This window comes from Quercus lobata, chromosome 8, assembly GCF_001633185.2.
Source record: "Quercus lobata isolate SW786 chromosome 8, ValleyOak3.0 Primary Assembly, whole genome shotgun sequence".
NCBI classification, from domain to species: domain Eukaryota; kingdom Viridiplantae; phylum Streptophyta; class Magnoliopsida; order Fagales; family Fagaceae; genus Quercus; species Quercus lobata.
Window position 1 is genome coordinate 43,851,395 of NC_044911.1, and position 18,833 is coordinate 43,870,227.

The following is an 18,833-nucleotide window of genomic DNA, read 5'->3' on the forward strand; positions in this document are numbered from 1 at the left end:
TAATTTTGTCATTTATGAGAGGGTTATCAAATTTTTGACGGATTTGCTTTTGAACCCTCAATTTAAAGGAAGTATGCCAGTTATTCAACTTTCTAATTAAAAGGATCCTTAATGGGCATCAACAAAATTTGGAAAAGTATTTACCTATAATGGTTTGAGCATTTTTTTCCCCTAACAAAAAATGGTAGGGACAACCAATCCGATTAATACTCGACTTAAGTATGATTATAGCAACACTTGCCCATTAGTGAATCAATATTTAAAGGACTTTGAGCATTCGCATCATCACTAAACCGCTCACATTCTAAATCTCCCAATTAAGTAAATTAGTAAAGCATAAAGTTTAGTATAAAATGTTTATCAAGGTGAATCCAACTAAAAGGGGGAAAAAAATCAAAACTTTTTTTTTAAAATGTCAAAGCCAAAAAAATCATTTGCTAGAATTGTTTTTTTCTTTTTCTTTTTTTCTAAAATACTTTAAAAAATGATTTGGAATTGTTAAACTCAAGAGATATACCATACATCGGAGGAAACATGCATGGATGCATAATGTATTTTCTTCAAAGTAAGGGCATATGTTGCACTTGTATGCTCAGTGACGGAATTGCTGTTGACCTCAATGTTTGGTGTAAACAGGAAGTCATTTATAGTGACGTGACAACAACACATGGAATTATTATTTTATAAAAGCTTAGTACCAACTACCGGATAGTAATATTACTTAATTGATTTCCTAATTTGGCTCAACTGTCGGCTTCTTTTAACGATGACTACGGTCCCATGGTTTCCACCAGAAAGTAAAATCATGGGAAAAAAAAAAGGTGAATCCATTCTTCGGATTAGTTCCATATCTCTTTTGTTTTTTTTCCAGGAAAGATTATTCTAACATAAATGTAAAGCTCTCGTCAAAAAGTGCACAATAAATAAATAATGTGAAGCTACTTTCTAGCATTTATATTTGATTTCTTATATATATATATATATATATATATTAAATGTCCACTTGGACCACTACTTCTATTTCGCTGAATAATTAAGTGGTCACCTATGTTTTTCTCAAAAAAAAAAAAAAAAAAAAAAAAAAAAAAAAAGGGGTCACCTATATCAAGTTTTCAACACTGTGTTCCTTGTTTTTCAACAGAAAAATAATAATAATAATAATAATAATATTGTGTTCCTTGTTCACTATACTTGTATTTTTATTGTACTTTTGTTTTTTGTTAATATATAATTGTATTTAACTAATATATATATATATATTCCCATAGGATATAGGACAAAATAAAAAGCCTTAAATCATCAATCATATACTGCACATAAAGGATAGGAGAGCGAGTTTTCAATTATCTCATCAAAGAATATAAAAATATTATCTCATCATTTCTAACCAGGGACAGAACTAGAATTAGAAATGGAGGAGGGCAAATATAATTTTCTTGAGGGGGGAAAATATAATTTTTCTTGAACTTTCAAAAATCTTAAATACACACCTACTATTTAATATTATAAAAAATTTGGGGGGCCACAGCCCCCCTCAGCCTCAGCATGGTTCCATCCCTGTTTCTAAGACTTCAAACACCAACTATATAAAAGAAGCAAACGGAACTTTGAATTTTCAATTCATTGAATTTAAAAAGAATGATTGAGTAAAAATAGTTTATTATTATTATTTTTTTTTAGATGATTCGACGAATTTTTTATTATTAATTAAGTTAATTGGAGGTCTACAACCCACTAAAAATTATTTATATTTGCTTTTCTTTTTTTCGTCGGTAGTATAACAGTCCATTTCTCATGTCATTTCACCATATAATCTTTGATCCGAAAGATATGTTAGGAGCATAGTCAAAGCGAATTTATTTTGCAAGAGTAAACGTGGCTCAATCTATAGCAGCATGCACATGGCTTAGCTTTGAATCTATATGTTTTTTTTTAAAAAAGAAATCAAACTTTGAATTTATATGCTAACATTACGCAACAAATTAACATAAATTGATGCCGTTGTCCAAAGAGAGAAGAAAAAAAATTGATAGTTTGATAGCGTAAAGGTGGTGCATGTAGGCCTTGCAGTGGCCCACAAAAGAAGCCATTACCCACAGATTTGTCGGGCCTAGTAACATGCAAATTGAGTTCATGATGAAAAGATTGAAGTTTAGATCCACAAGTGGCAACCATGATATCGATAGTTGATTAAGAAGTCACATCTCACGGTCAAGAATTTCTTGAGGATTTATCCTTGATGTTTTTTAGGATCAGTATTATGTAATTTTTTAATTTATTTTTGAATAAATGAATTTATTATTAAAAGAAAGAGAGCCAACAAAGGACCTGTTTCATCTCAGATAATCACACGTCGTCAAAGGCCGGGTACATTTAAGATTTTAAGGGCATTAAAGTGATGGAATTAACTTTATATTCATTATAAAAAAATAAAAATAAAAAAGTTCTATGTTTGGAAAAATTTGCAATCGGGATAACAAAAGAGTGAATTTTGTAGCTAGAGGGCTTGAATACCCAAAAGATACTCAGGCTTGGCCTCTATTATGAATCTTAGTTTTACACAAGGCTAACCATTCATTATTAGCTAGAGGGCTTGAGGATCAAACCGTTGCTTTTGATCGACCAATAGAGGACCCTAGATGCTGGATGTCCAAAAAATGTTATCCACACCTAAGAGTTTAGGGGAGGTGAATCTGTAATATGTTGTAGCTGAAGGGCATCCAATTGATTAACTTAGAAATATGTACAACTATATGAGTTGTGTTCAAGTTATTCCTAGTTAACTAAATATGAATTTTGATAAATCCACTGTTAGATTACATTATCTTTATATATTTTTCATACTTGCAAAATGTTAAGATGATAAAAAATCAATGGTCATGTCATCAATTAATTTTCTAAATTCAATTTTTTGTAGTTTAAAATAATGCATAAAATATGAGTTTATAGATTGAATAATAAATAACATCCAATTGGCATGTATGTTAAGAACATATAAAACATATAATCAAATTGTGAGATTTTCAAAATATGAATTCAATAATAAGTTATTTTGTAATGTAACATTACTTAGAGTTACATTAGGTATAACTTAAACTTAATATATATATATATATATATATAGTAACAGAGGAGGTTATTAATTCTTGATTACTTTCTCAACTAGCCCACTAAAGGCATCTTTCCTTGATCTGCCAACTTGTACTAGAAAGGGATGGCAATGGGGCTAGGCACAGCCAAAGGATGAGGTGTTTATTTCCGTCTCACATGGTTTTGTCTTACCATGTTCTTGTCCCACCCCGCATGATGGGACAAACTACCTTGCCCCATCCTCACCCGGCAAAACTTTATTTCATGTTAATTTGTCATACCCTGCCCCATACCTATTACAATTTTTTTTAAAAAAAAAACATGTTTCATTAATATAAATATACTTGAAATTACAATTAAAATTTTTACATCAAATCAAACTGATTTTTAGAAATGACTAAATAATATTATCCAAAGTGTTTAATAAGACAATATCACAATAAAACAAAACATTATAATAGTTACGCATTTAAATACTTAGTAATACAAATTGAGTCTTTAACACTAATAGAGTAGGGTGGGGTGGGGTTAAAAAGTCTAAACCCATCCTCACCTTACCCGGAGTGAGAGGAAAAAATATTGCTCCATTCCCACCCCACCACTTTTGCAGAACTGAGTGAGGTGAGGCAGGTTAAGCAAAATGGGGAAAAATTGTCATCCCAAATTACTGGATATTGGAAGATGCAATTTTTAATCGCTGCTAAGCTAGATGTGAACTGTTGAACATCTTGCTGAATAGATTGTTAGTCTTGAAATATTTTGTTTTTATTCCTTGACAAAGCCGCATAAGTATTAAGACATTCCTGAATTATTTACATATTGCCCCATTTCTCTGATCCAAACACTATTAAATCATTTGCATAGGAAATGATTTTTTGAGATGCCTTTTTATTTTTTGGTAAATGATTTATTGAGATTCTATCTTTTTTTTTTTTTTTTTTTTTTTGAGAAATGAGAGTATTCAAATCTCTTTGAGTATCTTATTATTCTCTCAATTGTATGCAATTTCTCTATCCCACACACACCAGATTATTATAAGGAGGATTTCCTTGGGTTAACTCCAAGATGCTTGCAAGAAGTTTTGAACTCAGGATCTCATAAATATCATGAGATCTTAGGAATCACATAACCAACCCCTTGGAGTTTAAGATACTATTTCTAGACACCTCATAATTGTAACCTTTTATCTTACCTAAGTCCTTTCCCCTTTGGAACGGTATTGAAAGAATTTTAGCTGCTAAATGTAAAGAGAATTAGGGATAGAAAGTCTCCTTGCCTCAGCCCTAGTCTTGGTCAACAATATAGAGAAAGATGTTGTTTCTCGCAAAATTTTTGCATTGGTAAAGAGATGGGTGACAGGGGCAGCTTCACACTAAAGGCAAGATGGTCTTGACCATCTTGACTTGGAAAAAAATAATTATTTTATATAAATTTTTAAATTTTTTTTTACTTTTAAAAAAATTGTGACCACCCTAAATTTTTTTAAACCCAACATAATTAAACTTTGGACAAAGTTTAACAATAAAATTGGATGTAGACCAAAGCTACAACTCCATTCAATAATTTTTTACTGGATGTGAATTTCGACAAATCACCATTGGATTACATTTTCTTCTTATATCACGTGCTTGCAAAATTTTAATAAGGTCAAAGATCAATAGTTATATCATCAATCAAATGCTTAAATTTCAAGTTTTGTAGTCTAAAATTATACATAAAAAATAAAGTTTATGGTTCGAATAGTATATAACATCTAATTAACATGAAATTTGACATGTGTTTTAAGACTATAAAGCACATGAAATTTAATAGTTAGATTTTCAAAATATGTAGTCATGTTAATTTATTTAGTGAGAGTTGTACCCTTAGGTTACAGCTAAGTTTGTAGCCAAATTTTGTTTTTAAACTTTGGTATCTTTAACAACATATTAGAACCTTACAAACAAAAAGAAAAAACCCAAGAAAATTTTATTGAACTAAAATTTTGAAAGGGATGATGTAATTTTCATCATTGATAATGAAACTATCCTACAATAATTTCAACAAAAAAAAACTCGTAGAAGAAAATTGTGAGATTTTATGTATTTGCATGTGTTTTTTTTTTTTTTAATTAAATTTTGTATAAATTAAGTTTTTTATGACCACCCTAAAATATAATCCACTCCTGATGAGTGAACCTTAATATATCTATGGTTGTTCTAAAGTATCTCTGGAATATGGTATGTTCTATTATTAAAATTGTTTATTTCAAACGTTTTAATTTTAACAACATTTTATTTATGTTTTCAAAAGAATGGTATAGGTTAAAAAAAACACACAAATACGCACAAAAAATCTCCTCAAACCATAATGATTTATGAATTTTTTTTTATTTAAAAGCAAAAATAATTATTATGTGAAAATTCTGAAAATAACCCCAAAATTCCTTACGCTACTCTATTCTCAATGCTTCAACTGAAATAGTAAATAAATATTAAGTCTGAGGATGAAATCTAAGTCAAACAAGGGAGAGACAACAGAGCTCTTTCTATCTGACAGTCCAATACATATGGTAAAAACAGACAATTGGGTTTCAATTCCGTGAGGGTCTCCATTACTATTCCTAAATCCCAACCCTAATCTAGAAAATAATGTTGAAAATGAGTTTTTGGGAGAGGTGGGTGGGGTTGGTCATGGAGTACATATCAACAGTTATTTATTCTAACCTACTAAATAAGGGTTTGCAACCTTTATTTGTTGCAAAAGGGTTTTGTTTAATTTATTTCATTATTTGTTTCTACTTTCTGCAAAAGGGTTTGCAACCTTATGAAAAAGAGAATAACAAGATCACCATATCCATGGAATAATAACAAGCAGAAAGGACCAAGACTTGCACATTTTTTTTTTTTTTTGTAGATGATAGCTTATTGTTATGCATGTAAAGGTACATGGGATTAATGCTAACATATACAGAAGCTACTAAAGGATTATGAAATTGAAATGGCTTTAGGATATATAGAATATAAACAAGTAAAAAATGACAGTGCAATTATGCTTCAGTTACCAAGCAGGATACTCAAGACAAGAGAAAGAATCTATTAATGGAGATGCAGATGATAAGGTAGTACGAGAACCATTGTTGGATCAGAGTTAGGAAACAAACTTTTAATGAAATTAAAACAAGGTTTGGAAAAATCTCTCCAAGGATGGAATGAACAATTCTTAGAATATTCCCCAGACCATCTTTTGCTTTATATATATGTTTTTTGTATGTTTGTTTTCCTCTTCTTTTTTCCCATCATGTTACACATAAAAAAGGTTTCATAGTCGACCTCAAACATTTAGGACAAAAATTTTATTGTTCTTGTAAATATAAAAGAGGTCAAAAGGAAGTCACCTTATCTTAACCTGGGTTGATTCTCTTTCCATATCTACCAATATTATTAATTACTATTAGGCATATGACAGTAATAGAACGATTCACTGCATAAACTCATTAATCTTTCTCTTTGGCCGCAGATCTATCTGCTATATATATATATATATATATATGCAGTCTTTCATGCCATCATTCATATGATTGAGATTCTGAGACTGAAAGGCCACTCGTGATTTTACGTTAGAGAACAAGCTGAGTGGAATGAAGTCATGCATATTGCTATTTGCATGTGATGTAGGGCAGGTGAAACTTTAAGAATCACTTTGTAGCGAACAACTTGGAATTTTGTGTGGAATATGATATGACAACCACTTTTCGTAAACTATAATTTATTTATTCTTTTTCTATGGTCTCACGTGTCACCAGCTCATTATACCCCCTTTTTTTTTCTTGGCTAGCTTCTTCAAAATTATTGGGTTGGCTGGTTTGAAGTTGAACTCATCCTATTTACTCCGTCGTCCGTACTGATAATACTGATTGATACACAATTATACCATTTACCAAATCAAAGCATGTAAATAATGGGTAAAGTTAGATATTGTAATTGTGGTGTCATATCATAGCATTTCAGCTTGTTATTCTTAAACAAGTATAAAAAGAATATTAACAAACAAAAATCAAGACCATCTGTGAATATATATATATATATATATATATAAATATTTATATTTTTTTTTTTATGTTACCGTCGGTTTGGATTGAGAGGGAGGGAGGAGGAGTAGAGTAGAATAGAATAAATTTAGCACAAAATTAGTTTATTTTTAACCAACTCTACTCTATTCCTCTCCACTCCCCCCCCCCCATTTCCCCTCCATCCAAACAGGTCATTAGTATAGAACACACACACACACAAGCTCAATGGAAAGTGTTTTTTGATCATTAATGGTCCATTTGGATTGAGAAAGAGGGAGGGAGAGTAGAGTAGAGTAGAATAAATTTAGTACAAAATTAACTTATTTTTAGTCAACTCTACTCTATTCCTTTTCACTTCCCTTCCTTCCCCCCTCCATTCAAACAGGCCATAAAGGATACAGGGTCCCCATATATGTAATAATTAGCCTACTATTATTACCTGCCATATATATGTAGTATATGCACAGCGAAGACAGAGCCCATCAATGAGATAGAGAAACTTAATTTTTATTGAAGCACCCGTTTAAATCATAAATGCATCTTACGAAGAACATTAGTTTTCACACATTTTCTAATGTAAATGTGCAAAAAAAAGAAGAAAAAATTTATTCAAATATATGAGGTGCCGAAGCAACCATGCACGAATGAGATATATAAATGCTAGCCTAGAAAAAACGTAAAACCATGTTTCTGGCTGAATTGTGCATTCTGAAAATACGTCAAAAGATGCCACTTATAATGACATTTTTTAAAAATTTGTTTTGAATTATTGATAACGAAACTTCTCCAAAAGTTAAAAATAATGGAGTACTCACTACAAAACACGTGGGTCTTAAGCCGCGTTTATAAAAACATGGCCATTGGTCTTGGCCTATAGTCATAGGTTTTAGGCCACGGTTGAAAATGTAGCCTAAAAAAGTGCGGCCTATAGCCACATTTTCATGAGTTATAGCCACGTTTTTAAAATGCGGCTATAAGACCTTTTTTTTATAGTGACTATATACTAATGTCTGCACCTTTTTAGCGTCTGATTTTGTTTATTCACAGAATATATATAAACTAATTTTTTTAAATTTATCTAGACAATTTCTTCAGGAAAATTGAAGCGTATCAATTATATTCTAAACAAAAGGACGACAAAATTTCTACTATTTCATTTCTACCTGCAAATAGAGATGATCAAAATGACAGATCAAATCTTCTCCTTGGAAGTATAATTATTGACATTTCATTTGTATTTTCACAATGAGTTTTCCTCTAATTTCTTTGCAAACACTTGAACGAAATCTGAATTCAAATTGATTTAGACATTTTCTTTAATTGAAAGAGATATTGCATGCATGTGAATTGAATTTTGTTTGCATCTATAAAGTGTAAGGATGAACACATGACATATTATTTCACCTCCCATAATATGAAAGATTATTCCAAATCATACAAGAGCTATGAAATTTGGCCTTAAAATTACACGCCCGTCCCTTATGAGACTAACAAAAGCATATAACCAATAAATTATAACAAAATTAACATATTTCTCTCTTATAATAATGTAATAAGATGATAGTGTTGGCGTGCATGCGCGTACACACAAGTTGATGAAATTCTATTTAAGACCGATTATCTCATAAAGAGATTATATGTTTGAAATTATTTATTTTCGGTAATTAATTTGTATAATGTGAGATAAAAAGCTAAAAGTTAATTTATTGGCGTAAATGCATTTTTGATCCCTACATTTTGGGCCAATTCGCATTTTGGTCCCAAAATTGATTTCGTTCCTATTGTCATCCCTAAAAAAAAAAAAAAAAAAAATTGATTCTATTTTGGTCTTTACTGTCAACCCACTACCAGAAAATTCTACGTGGCTAATAGAGTGTCATATTTGCGCTGATGTGGCTAATAAAATAATAATAATAAATCTTATTTGGAATTTTTTAATACCACCTCAGCATTTTAATTTTTTTAAAAAGCCATGTCAGAAAATTGAAAAAAAAAAAAAAAAAACCTTAAATCTAATTTTATTTATTATTATTTTACTTTCATAATTTTTTTTTTCGTAAGAACATAAGTCTGTGGTGATAAACTGAACTTGTTCTTCATGTTCTTCTAGCAACCAAATCTAATCTTTATCAAATCCAAAGAAACCAAACCAAACCATAAATAAACCGAAGAAATAAACCCAGAAACCAATAACTAACTCAATCAGAAGCAAACCCACAAACCCAGAATTTCTCTTGAGAAACAAACACACAAAAAACCCAAAACAAGAGCAAGCAAGATACCCAAATCTAAACCAAACAAACAACACCACGTTCTCTCCAAAAAACAAAAACACAAACATACCAAGATCAATAGCAAGGATACCCAGATCTGAACAAACTTAATCATGCAAGTATCAAAGAAACCCAGATACCCACTCATGGGCACTGATTCTCCTCTTGCTGCATGCCACGTTCACCACCGGCGATGTTCACATGTTACATATCCAAACACCATCCTCCACCGAAACCCATAAATCCAGAAAAATCATTAAACCCACATGGAAAAGAAAAACACATAAATTTAAAACAAACAACACCCAGATGGAAAAACAATCCCAGATCGAACCTCTAGTGACTGGAGCGGTGGAGCAAAGAAGGACACTGAAAGAGAGGCCTTGCCAATTCAGTATGATGAGAAGCTCAAGGTTCGGCCATAGAGGCTTGGCCGATTTGTGAGTATTGAAGGATTAGAGAGAGTGAGATCGTGAGGATAAAGGTTTGGAGAAAAATCACCACCGGTGGTGGCTCATGGTAGCCATGGAATAGCTCAGATAGAGAGAGAGGAGAGGAGAACTAGAGAAGTTGATCTAATTTCCAACTTAAAACCTAAATCTTTTGTATATTTGTGTTTGGTTAAGAAAACATAAAATGCATGAAAATGTAAGACTTGAGAAGTTAAAATTTTAATTTAAATCAAATTTGTATTTTCAATTTAAATCAAAATTATATTTTCTGATGTGGTTTTTGAAAGAATAATTAAAATGCTGATGTGGCACTAAAAAAAATGCCAAATAGAATTTTTAATGATATTTTAATGCCATGTCAGTGTCACATCAATGCAAACATGGCACTCCGTTAGCCACGTAGGATTTTCTATTAGTGGGTTGACAACAAAGATTAAAATAGAATCGGTTTTCTTTTTTTAGGAATGACAATAGGAATGAAATCAATTTTGGGACCAAAAAACGAATTGACTAAAAATGTAGGGACCAAAAGTGCATTTACGCCTAATTTATTTATAATAAAAACTAAAAGTTAAATTATTTAAAATAAAAACTAAGACAAAAAATTGTGTGAGACTTGCAAACAGTAGATAATTTAAACAAAAAATTAGCTTTTAATCGGTTGACAAGTGCACACTATAAGTGGAATAGTTATCATCAATTGAAAAATGAGATTTTAACAAAGCATAAATTCAAAAGCTTATTTAGTAAATTTACATTTCAAAAAGTAAGAAGAAATTAAAGTTGATAATTGTTATATCAGTTGAAAATGAGATATTACAAAGCCTAAATACCAAAATTTAATTAAAAATTTTGCATCTCATCTAAAGTATGAAAAATAGTTTTTAGATTAAAAAATACAATAAAAAGTTAATTAATATTTAAATGTAATAAACGGTTCGCTTAAATTTATCGTTGTAGGTTAGGTTCTAAATATTTAGGATTAAATGTTTAGGTTCTAATTTTATGCATGTTGGCAAACCAAGAACAAAAATATGTTTAGGTTAAGATATTCATGTCTTAGAACAAGTGTTAGACATTGTTCAAGATGGTTTAAGTCAAGATTTAAGAACAGTTAAGTTGCAGAAAGATGAATTCAAAAACTACCTTGCTCGACTGATCGAGAGACAAGCTCAACTGATCGAAAGTTGATTTCTGCAAAATTTAAATCAGGTCCGAAAGCCAGCGAAATGTTTAGGGTTTGAGTCCAACATTGCTAGGTATAAAATGAAAACCCTAAGTCATGTTTCAGATGTTCTAGGAAGTCTTGTGAGTTACTCCTGTAAGATTTGAGAGGTTTTGTAACCTTATAACTCAATAAGCATCTACTGGAAAGAAGATCCATATACAAGAACCGGTGGAGATAAGTTGCTGCATACAAGATCATACATAGCTGATGATTTAAAACTTTGAGTGGCATCTCAGAGTCACAAACGGGGGTGTTTGTATGCGACAAATTTAGTTAGAAGTGTCTAAGGATTTGGAGTTACGTGTGGTCACGTGAGTAAATACTACAAGAGACAGCCTTAGATTTAGGAAAAAATCTATTGTAAAACTTCTATTTTATTTAGTGAATTTGTTACCTTGAGGATTCTTTAGGTTAAATCCTCTCTAGAGTTTTTTACTTTGAAACTGGACGGTTTCATTAGTTTTCTTATGTCACCATATCGCTTGTCTTCTTTACTTTTCCGCACTTAGTGATATGATTGTTTATGTTTAACCTAGATCTAAATAATAAATCTAAGTAACAACTTGGTTAATTAATTAGGTTAAATAATCTGAGTATACATGTGTCTAAATAAACTAATAAGTGGTATCAGAACAGGTTTGCTCTTGATTAGGTAGTTTTCCCTAGAGTTGATCATTACCCCTGCTATTATGGAACGTGGTCACTCTCTAGTGATGATGAAAGCCTTCCTGAAATCTCTAGATGAGAGAGTTTGGATGTTTGTGGAAACTAGTTAGGAAAGACTTGCCACTCCTATGGCTTAATGGTCTGATGCTTAAAAAGAAACAACTAGCTTTAATAATAAGGCTATGAATAAGATATTCAATGCTGTTTCAATAGAAGAATTCAAAAGGATTTCTAATGTAGAGATAGCACATACTGCTTGGAATATCCAACAAAATGTGCATGAAGGTACAAAAGCTATAAAAATTAATAAATTGCAATAGTTGACTTCTAGGTTTAAGAGCATTAGAATGGCAAATGATGAGACATTTGATGAGTTTTATGTCAAATTGAATGACATAGTAAACTCCACTTTTAATCTGGGTGAAGTTTATGAGGAACCTAAGATAATTAGGAAAATCTTAAGATCCTTGACTAAAGACTTTAGATCCAAAGTCACAGCCATAATTGAGAGCAAGGATGTGGACACTATTCCTGTTGATGAACTTGTAGGATCCCTTCAATCTTATGAGTCTAACCTACCCAAGACGAACAAGTTCAAATCTATGACCTTGAAATTTGTAGATAATGTTGATGAAGGTGTGTTTGATGATGAAATAATATCTACAGAGATTGCTTACCTTGCCAAACATTTTCAAAATTTTTGAAAAACAATAATAATTTTTTAGAAAAACCCAAAGATAAGGTTGTTCAATCTTTTAACAATTCTTTAGGTCAACAATGTTTTGGTTGTCAAAGGTGTTGTAAAGATTTTATAAATGATAATTGAACAAAAACTTTAATAAAAATAATAAGAAAAAGAAAAACGCAACCATACCTGCTGGATTAGGTTTGTTCTTTGGCGACTAGGATAGAGGTTATGAGGTCGTAGGTTCCATGGAGGGAGAGAGAGAGAGAGAGAGAGAGAGAGAGAGATGGTGGTGAAATCATTTTTTTTTTAAATGACAAATTTTAGTTACAAAATTGGTTGTAGCATAAAGTTACAACATTACTCAATAAAATAAATATTACTGCATATTTTGAAAATCTAACCATTGAGTTGTATGTTCTTTACATTTTTAATACACATATCAACTTTTGTGTCAATTAGTTGTTATTTACTATATGATTTATAAGTTTATGTTTTATGCACAATATTAAACTACAAAAATTTGCAATTTAAACAATTTATTGATGATATGACTTTTGATCTTTAATTTTCTAGAAATTTTGCAAGTATGAGGGATATAAAAAGAAGAAGTAATTTAACGGTGAATTTGTCAAAATTCATATCTAATAAAAAGATATTAAGTAAGGTTATAACGTAAGACTACAACCAATTTTGTAGCTAAACTTTGTAATTTTTTAAAACACAATTTTACAACTTTAACTAAAATCCTGTTTTCAAGCCTATGTGATAATCATTAGTAAAGTTTTAAACTATGATATAAGCTACGTGTAGTGCGAATCTTATTGACTCCACGATCTTTTAATTTGGGTCTGTTTTTGTGGGTTCCAGTTAGTTCAATTGGTAAAATTTTTGATGGTTGAATAAGAGAGATCTGAGGTTCAATTTCAGCTTATACTAAAGAGATATAATCAAGAGTAGACGTTATGAGTTGAAACTTTTTCTCCAAAAAAAAAAAAAAAAAATTGGGCTTGTTTTTAAGGAAACATTACATGGGCTCTTAAAGGATGGGCTAAGGTCCACCTTGAGTAGTGTTTTCTTAAAAGGATGGGCTTAATTAATACCTTCTTTAGTGGGTGAGAAAATCTAAAATTCTCTTAACAAATAAGCCGGATTGGGTTCTAATCATTTCCAAAAACCAAAATCAGAATTCTTTGAAGAAGTCCCTAAAATCAATCAAAATCTAATCTTTTCTAACTTTAAATCCCGAAAATCCCTCCCCAAATCAATAGAAAAAATCTCCGTGAAATATTTTCTTTCCAAAATCAGTAAGAACACACATTTCAGTTATGTACAAATACAATCATACATGTTACAACAGAAACACATGAATAATAATCAATTGAAGAAATTTTAAAGGCCATTATATATATTTATATATATATATATATATATATCTATTTTTTAATAACCTAATAGTCACAATAGAGGGAGGGAAATTTTAAATTTGAATTCTGAATGTTTCCGTTTGAAATATCATGAGGTGTCAACCAATTAAGCTACAAGGCTATTGACTAAAAGCCCATTATTAAGGTATTAAACTCTGAATGTTTCCGTTTAAAATATCATGAGGTGTCAACTAATTAAGCTTCAAGGCTATTAGTTGAAAGCCGATTATTAGGGTTACAAATGAGAACAAATTTCAACGTAGACAGACACCAAAGTTTGGAAATTCTTTTAGCTAATGTATATGGTTTTATCCTTTGAAATACTGTGTACACACCACTGGACAGTTTTCTTTCTTCCTTTCATTGAGAAAAATGGCAAATAAATTTGTTGAGGGATTTTGAACGTCTCAATCTACTGCTCTAGAGAAGCCAGCAGACAAGCTTCACATCAAATTTTAACGCCCTGCTTATATTTCACACTTCATTAGCAATTGAAAAATTATTACTTGGGATGTCTGCATACTAACATAAACATACATTTATCAGCTTAAAAATCAATTTGAAAGTAAAAAAGGTACAAATATTAATAAATACTAAACATCTTTTAATTTATTGATTTATTTTAAAATTACATGACAATAAGCTCACAAAACATATTTAGACAATTGGAAGCCAGTCAAAACTGGTTTCAACAATGACCAAACTGAAATTACAAACAATACAGCTTGTCGAACCATCCTAGCTATCATAAAAAATTACAAGAACTGATAGAAATGAAGAATCTGAATGATGAATAAAAATGGTAAGATGATAGTAAAGCAAATTCTGTAACCCAGAAACTAAGAATGCATAAATTGGTGCTCATGACATGCTTATTTTGACACTCCACCAGCACTAGTTTTCTTGTTGGGCTCAAAGACATATTTGATCAGTGAATCCTTGATTGGCAGAAGTTCAGGGAATTCTTTCTTCAACTTGGATGCATCCAACTCATTGTTGCTGCGAGGGGCAACAATAACCTTGGCCTGTTCTTCCAGTGTGAAATTAACCCACTTAAAATTGGGGTCAATGTAGTTCTTGTACATCTCCAAAATCTCATTGTGACTCACAACACCAGGATTTGTGAAGTTCCAAATGCCCCTGCAATTCCTTTTGGCCATCTCAACTGAAATGGGCAGCAGCTCATCCAAGATAGTCATGCTGTTGGGAATGTCAACCACTTTGTTATAGCGTGTAATCTTTGTGATGAAGTTACGTGGGTTGCTGAGATCAGATGATATTGGCATACGGACTCTAAGGGTGCAAACATTGTCATAGTCTCTCAAAAGCTCCTCAACCTGGCAAAACATTTGGAAAAGAGATTTCAGTTGGCAACTATAATAAGTAAATTTTCAAGATGAAAACAGAATTGAAAACGGACAGTGTAAGAAGTTACCATGGCTTTGGTTTTCGAATAGAACGAACCGGTGAAATTAGGTTTGTCTTCTTCCTTAAACCCAATTCCAGACCCCAACGGATGTGCTGCATCAAATTCAAAAATACAGCCAGTAGCATAATTCATCATTAGAAGGTTATGCTCTCTGCAGACATCTGCCAAGGTTAAAGTACCAACAACATTGGTCCGGATTGTCTCTGGCTTATGAGTTTCACACCAATCCACATTAGGTCTGCCAGTCACTCCAGCAGCATTAAAAACATGAGTTGGCTTAACAGTTTGAATATCTGCCAAGATCTGTGACCTCTCCTGCAAGCGCCCCCTTCCATACTCAAAGGGTATACCTTGCTTCTCACAAATCTTCCCAAGAAGCCCCCCAATCCACCCAGTTCTACCATAAATTAAGAACTTCAGAGCTGGCTTCTGAATAGAGGGGTTGTTCTTTGGAGTTGGAACTATCATATGGCTCTGATTAGAATTATTTACCACAAAAGTGGAATCAGAATTGCTGATATCAGGCCCATCAAACTTTCTTTCAATTCCAGGCACCATTAGCATTCTTGGATGAGGGAGCAGTGCCCCAGAGACATCACCCCACCAGTCAGGATTGTTGACGTACCATTCCATGGTCTTCTTTAGACCCTCTTTCCATGAAGTACGTTCGAACCATCCCAAGCTCTTCAGCTTTTGGTCATCCAAGAAGTATCTTTGATCATTAAAAGGCCTATTCTCTACTAACTTAATATAGGTATCTGGGTTCAAAGAGAAAAGTTGGCAAATTTCCTTGGCCACATCAATCACTCTCCTTTCTTTCAATGTCCCAATGTTGTAGACATGGCCCACTTCACCCCTGTGGAGAATGACTTCGAATGCCTCCGCCACATCTTCACAGTAGAGATAACTCCTAACATTAGATCCATCCCCATGGATTGGTAGAGGCTGTCCCTTCATGGCCAAGAGGATAAATTTTGGAATCATTTTTTCAGGGAACTGGTTGGGCCCATAAACATTGTTACCTCTGGTAGTAATCACAGGCAAGCCATATGATCGCCCATATGCCATAACAAGCATTTCTGCCCCAGCTTTAGTAGCAGAATATGGGTTTGTTGGGAGGAGCTGAGAAGCCTCGTGATTCCCCACAACAGCATCCTCATCTGTCTCACCATAAACCTCATCGGTGCTCACATGGATAAACCTCTTGATTTGGCCAGTAACTTTGCAGGCCTCTAGAAGGACATGGGTGCCATATATGTTGTTCTTAGTAAATTCAAAGCTGTTGCCAAAGGAGTTGTCAACATGAGTCTGGGCTGCAAAGTGCATAATGGTATCAATGGACTCGGAAAGCAAGATGAAGTTGACGAGGTCAGCACTGCCAATATCTCCCTTGACGAACTTGAAGTTAGGGGACGATTTTGAGGGAAGCAGGTTTTTCAAATTTGAACAGTAATCAAGCTTGTCGAGGACAACAATATTATAATTAGGGTGGTTCCTAATGAGCCGATTGCAAACATGGGATGCAATGAAGCCAGCAGCTCCTGTGATGAGGATGTTCTTTGGTTCATATGTAGTGGCCATCTCCAACTAACTTCTACATTACACAGCATACAAAAAATCGACTCAAAATCTCAAATAAGTGGCATACAATGGCTAAAGTATACCTAGAAACATGGGAGAAACAGATAAATATTCAACAAGTAGAATAGAAAATCACAACAATAACAACAACAAAAGAAAAGGAATTTAAGACCAAGTGAGATTTAGGAGAATATTTTTTAGGGTCTGCATCTCAGTAAAACATAATAATAAAGAAAAAAAATTGAATTGAGGTGTGAAGACATAATAATTCCCAAAAGTGAAAAAGGCAAACTGCCACCAATAGAAATTCATCTCAATTTGCTGTACTGGTGAATAGACAATATTTCCTGGAAGATATTTACCCCAAAAAAATATATTTTCTTTCTTATTCCCCAAAACAAAAAAGCTCTATTAATCTCAATTTTCATTTGACCTTAAGAATTAGACAAAGTATATCATGTCCCACCAATTTTTTATTCCATCTCTTATTCATGTTTCTCTTGAAAAACACACTTCGGAAACATAAGGCCTTTTCCCCTGAACTATTTTCTATTGAAACAAACAGAAGAGTACAAACTTCCCAGTTCCCAACTCGTTAAGCAAAGCAAAATTCCATAGCAACACAAAAAATCTCTTTCTGTTTCTCTCCCTGCATTTGTAGAAGCCTAGAAGGTGAATCCAATATATCATACTAAAAAAAGCAAAAACCCACAAACCCAAAATCAAGATAAACAAAAACCCAGATCATATTCCTCACATTATTTTCCAGAAAATTAAACAGAACCCAGAAACACAATGCATACAAACAACCAGATCTGCAAAACAGTGCCACAACTGAACAATATCCCAAACTCAAAACAGAGAAAACAAAGAAAGAAAAATCATAGGAACACTTAAACTAACATGCCTAAATAACAACAATATACATAACACTAGAGATCATAGCAAAACGAAACCAATGAAAAAAAACACAATTATAACTTACATAATTAAGCAACTTGAAAACATAAAAACAGAACTAATCCATAATTGAGAGCCATTAATTGACATTACTGTACAGTGTTTAAAAAAAAAAAACCAGAGAGAGATACTTACAGGTAGTCCTGAGATTGAACCAAAGCCCAGAATATAAAAAAAATATTAAAGAAAATTATAGAATTTTTTTAATATATTTTTTTTTTTAAAAACCTGAATTTTGACAATGAGAACACGGAGACAGAAGATTGTGGGTAGGATGAGGAGGGAAAGTCCTACGATCCAGGTATTTATAAATATGCCTAACTGGAAAGTATTTTGTTTTTTTATTTGTTGTGTTTTTAAATACGTAGTACTATTAGAAGTTATTGTGTGGGATACAGTTGGTAGTTGGAGAATAATTGACCAATAAAATGTGGCCACGTATTGAGTTTGGGTGAACACGACAAACGATAACGTGGGGTATGACTTATGAGGTTTCAATTAGGGGTTGTTATCAGATTTCAACGAGAAGATGAATGACATGGACCGAAAGCGCACGCTCGCCGACACAGATGGAATAATTGCTTCGTACTTTGATAGTTCCTGTAGTTAAAGCCTCCAACAGATTTGTAGGGATTCACCGATTGATTCAGAATAAATTAGAGAGAAAACCTAAAAAAACAAAAAAAACAAAAATGATTCTTTTTTTAATCTCATATTTTAGGTTTAGTTTATTTTTGGTCAACTTATATTTTAAATAAAAATGTGTAATTATACTCTCATCCTTTAAGGTCAAAGAGAAAGACATTTTACCAAAATTTGAAAGAAAAAAAAAAAAAAAAAACCCTTTCTTAGGTTTATATTAGTAATCCAAAATTCTAAATATTTATAAGATTTTTTTTTTACTAAAGTTTAACAATATTTAGTTAAAAAAACTAATAAATTTAGAATTAAAATACCAAATTTATCAAATACCAAAAACTTGCAATGACTA

At 32.1% G+C, this 18,833-nt stretch overlaps 1 protein-coding gene across 2 annotated transcripts; it reads right to left on the reverse strand.

The window, feature by feature from the left end:
* Positions 1-14,528: 14,528 nt before the first annotated feature.
* Positions 14,529-18,137, reverse strand: LOC115955813 (trifunctional UDP-glucose 4,6-dehydratase/UDP-4-keto-6-deoxy-D-glucose 3,5-epimerase/UDP-4-keto-L-rhamnose-reductase RHM1-like). Of its 2 annotated transcripts, none has more exons than XM_031074169.1 (3): positions 17,978-18,137; positions 15,308-16,895; positions 14,529-15,209 (listed from the first exon to the last, which is right to left on the reverse strand). In XM_031074169.1, the coding sequence occupies exons 2-3, from the start codon at positions 16,880-16,882 to the stop codon at positions 14,745-14,747; spliced, it is 2,040 nt and encodes a 679-aa protein (XP_030930029.1). In that variant the 5' UTR covers positions 16,883-16,895; positions 17,978-18,137; the 3' UTR covers positions 14,529-14,744. The 2 variants fall into 2 exon arrangements, with proteins under 2 accessions (XP_030930029.1, XP_030930030.1); XM_031074170.1 differs by having other exon boundaries at positions 15,308-16,892; positions 17,978-18,122.
* Between the last annotated feature and the right edge of the window lie 696 nt (positions 18,138-18,833).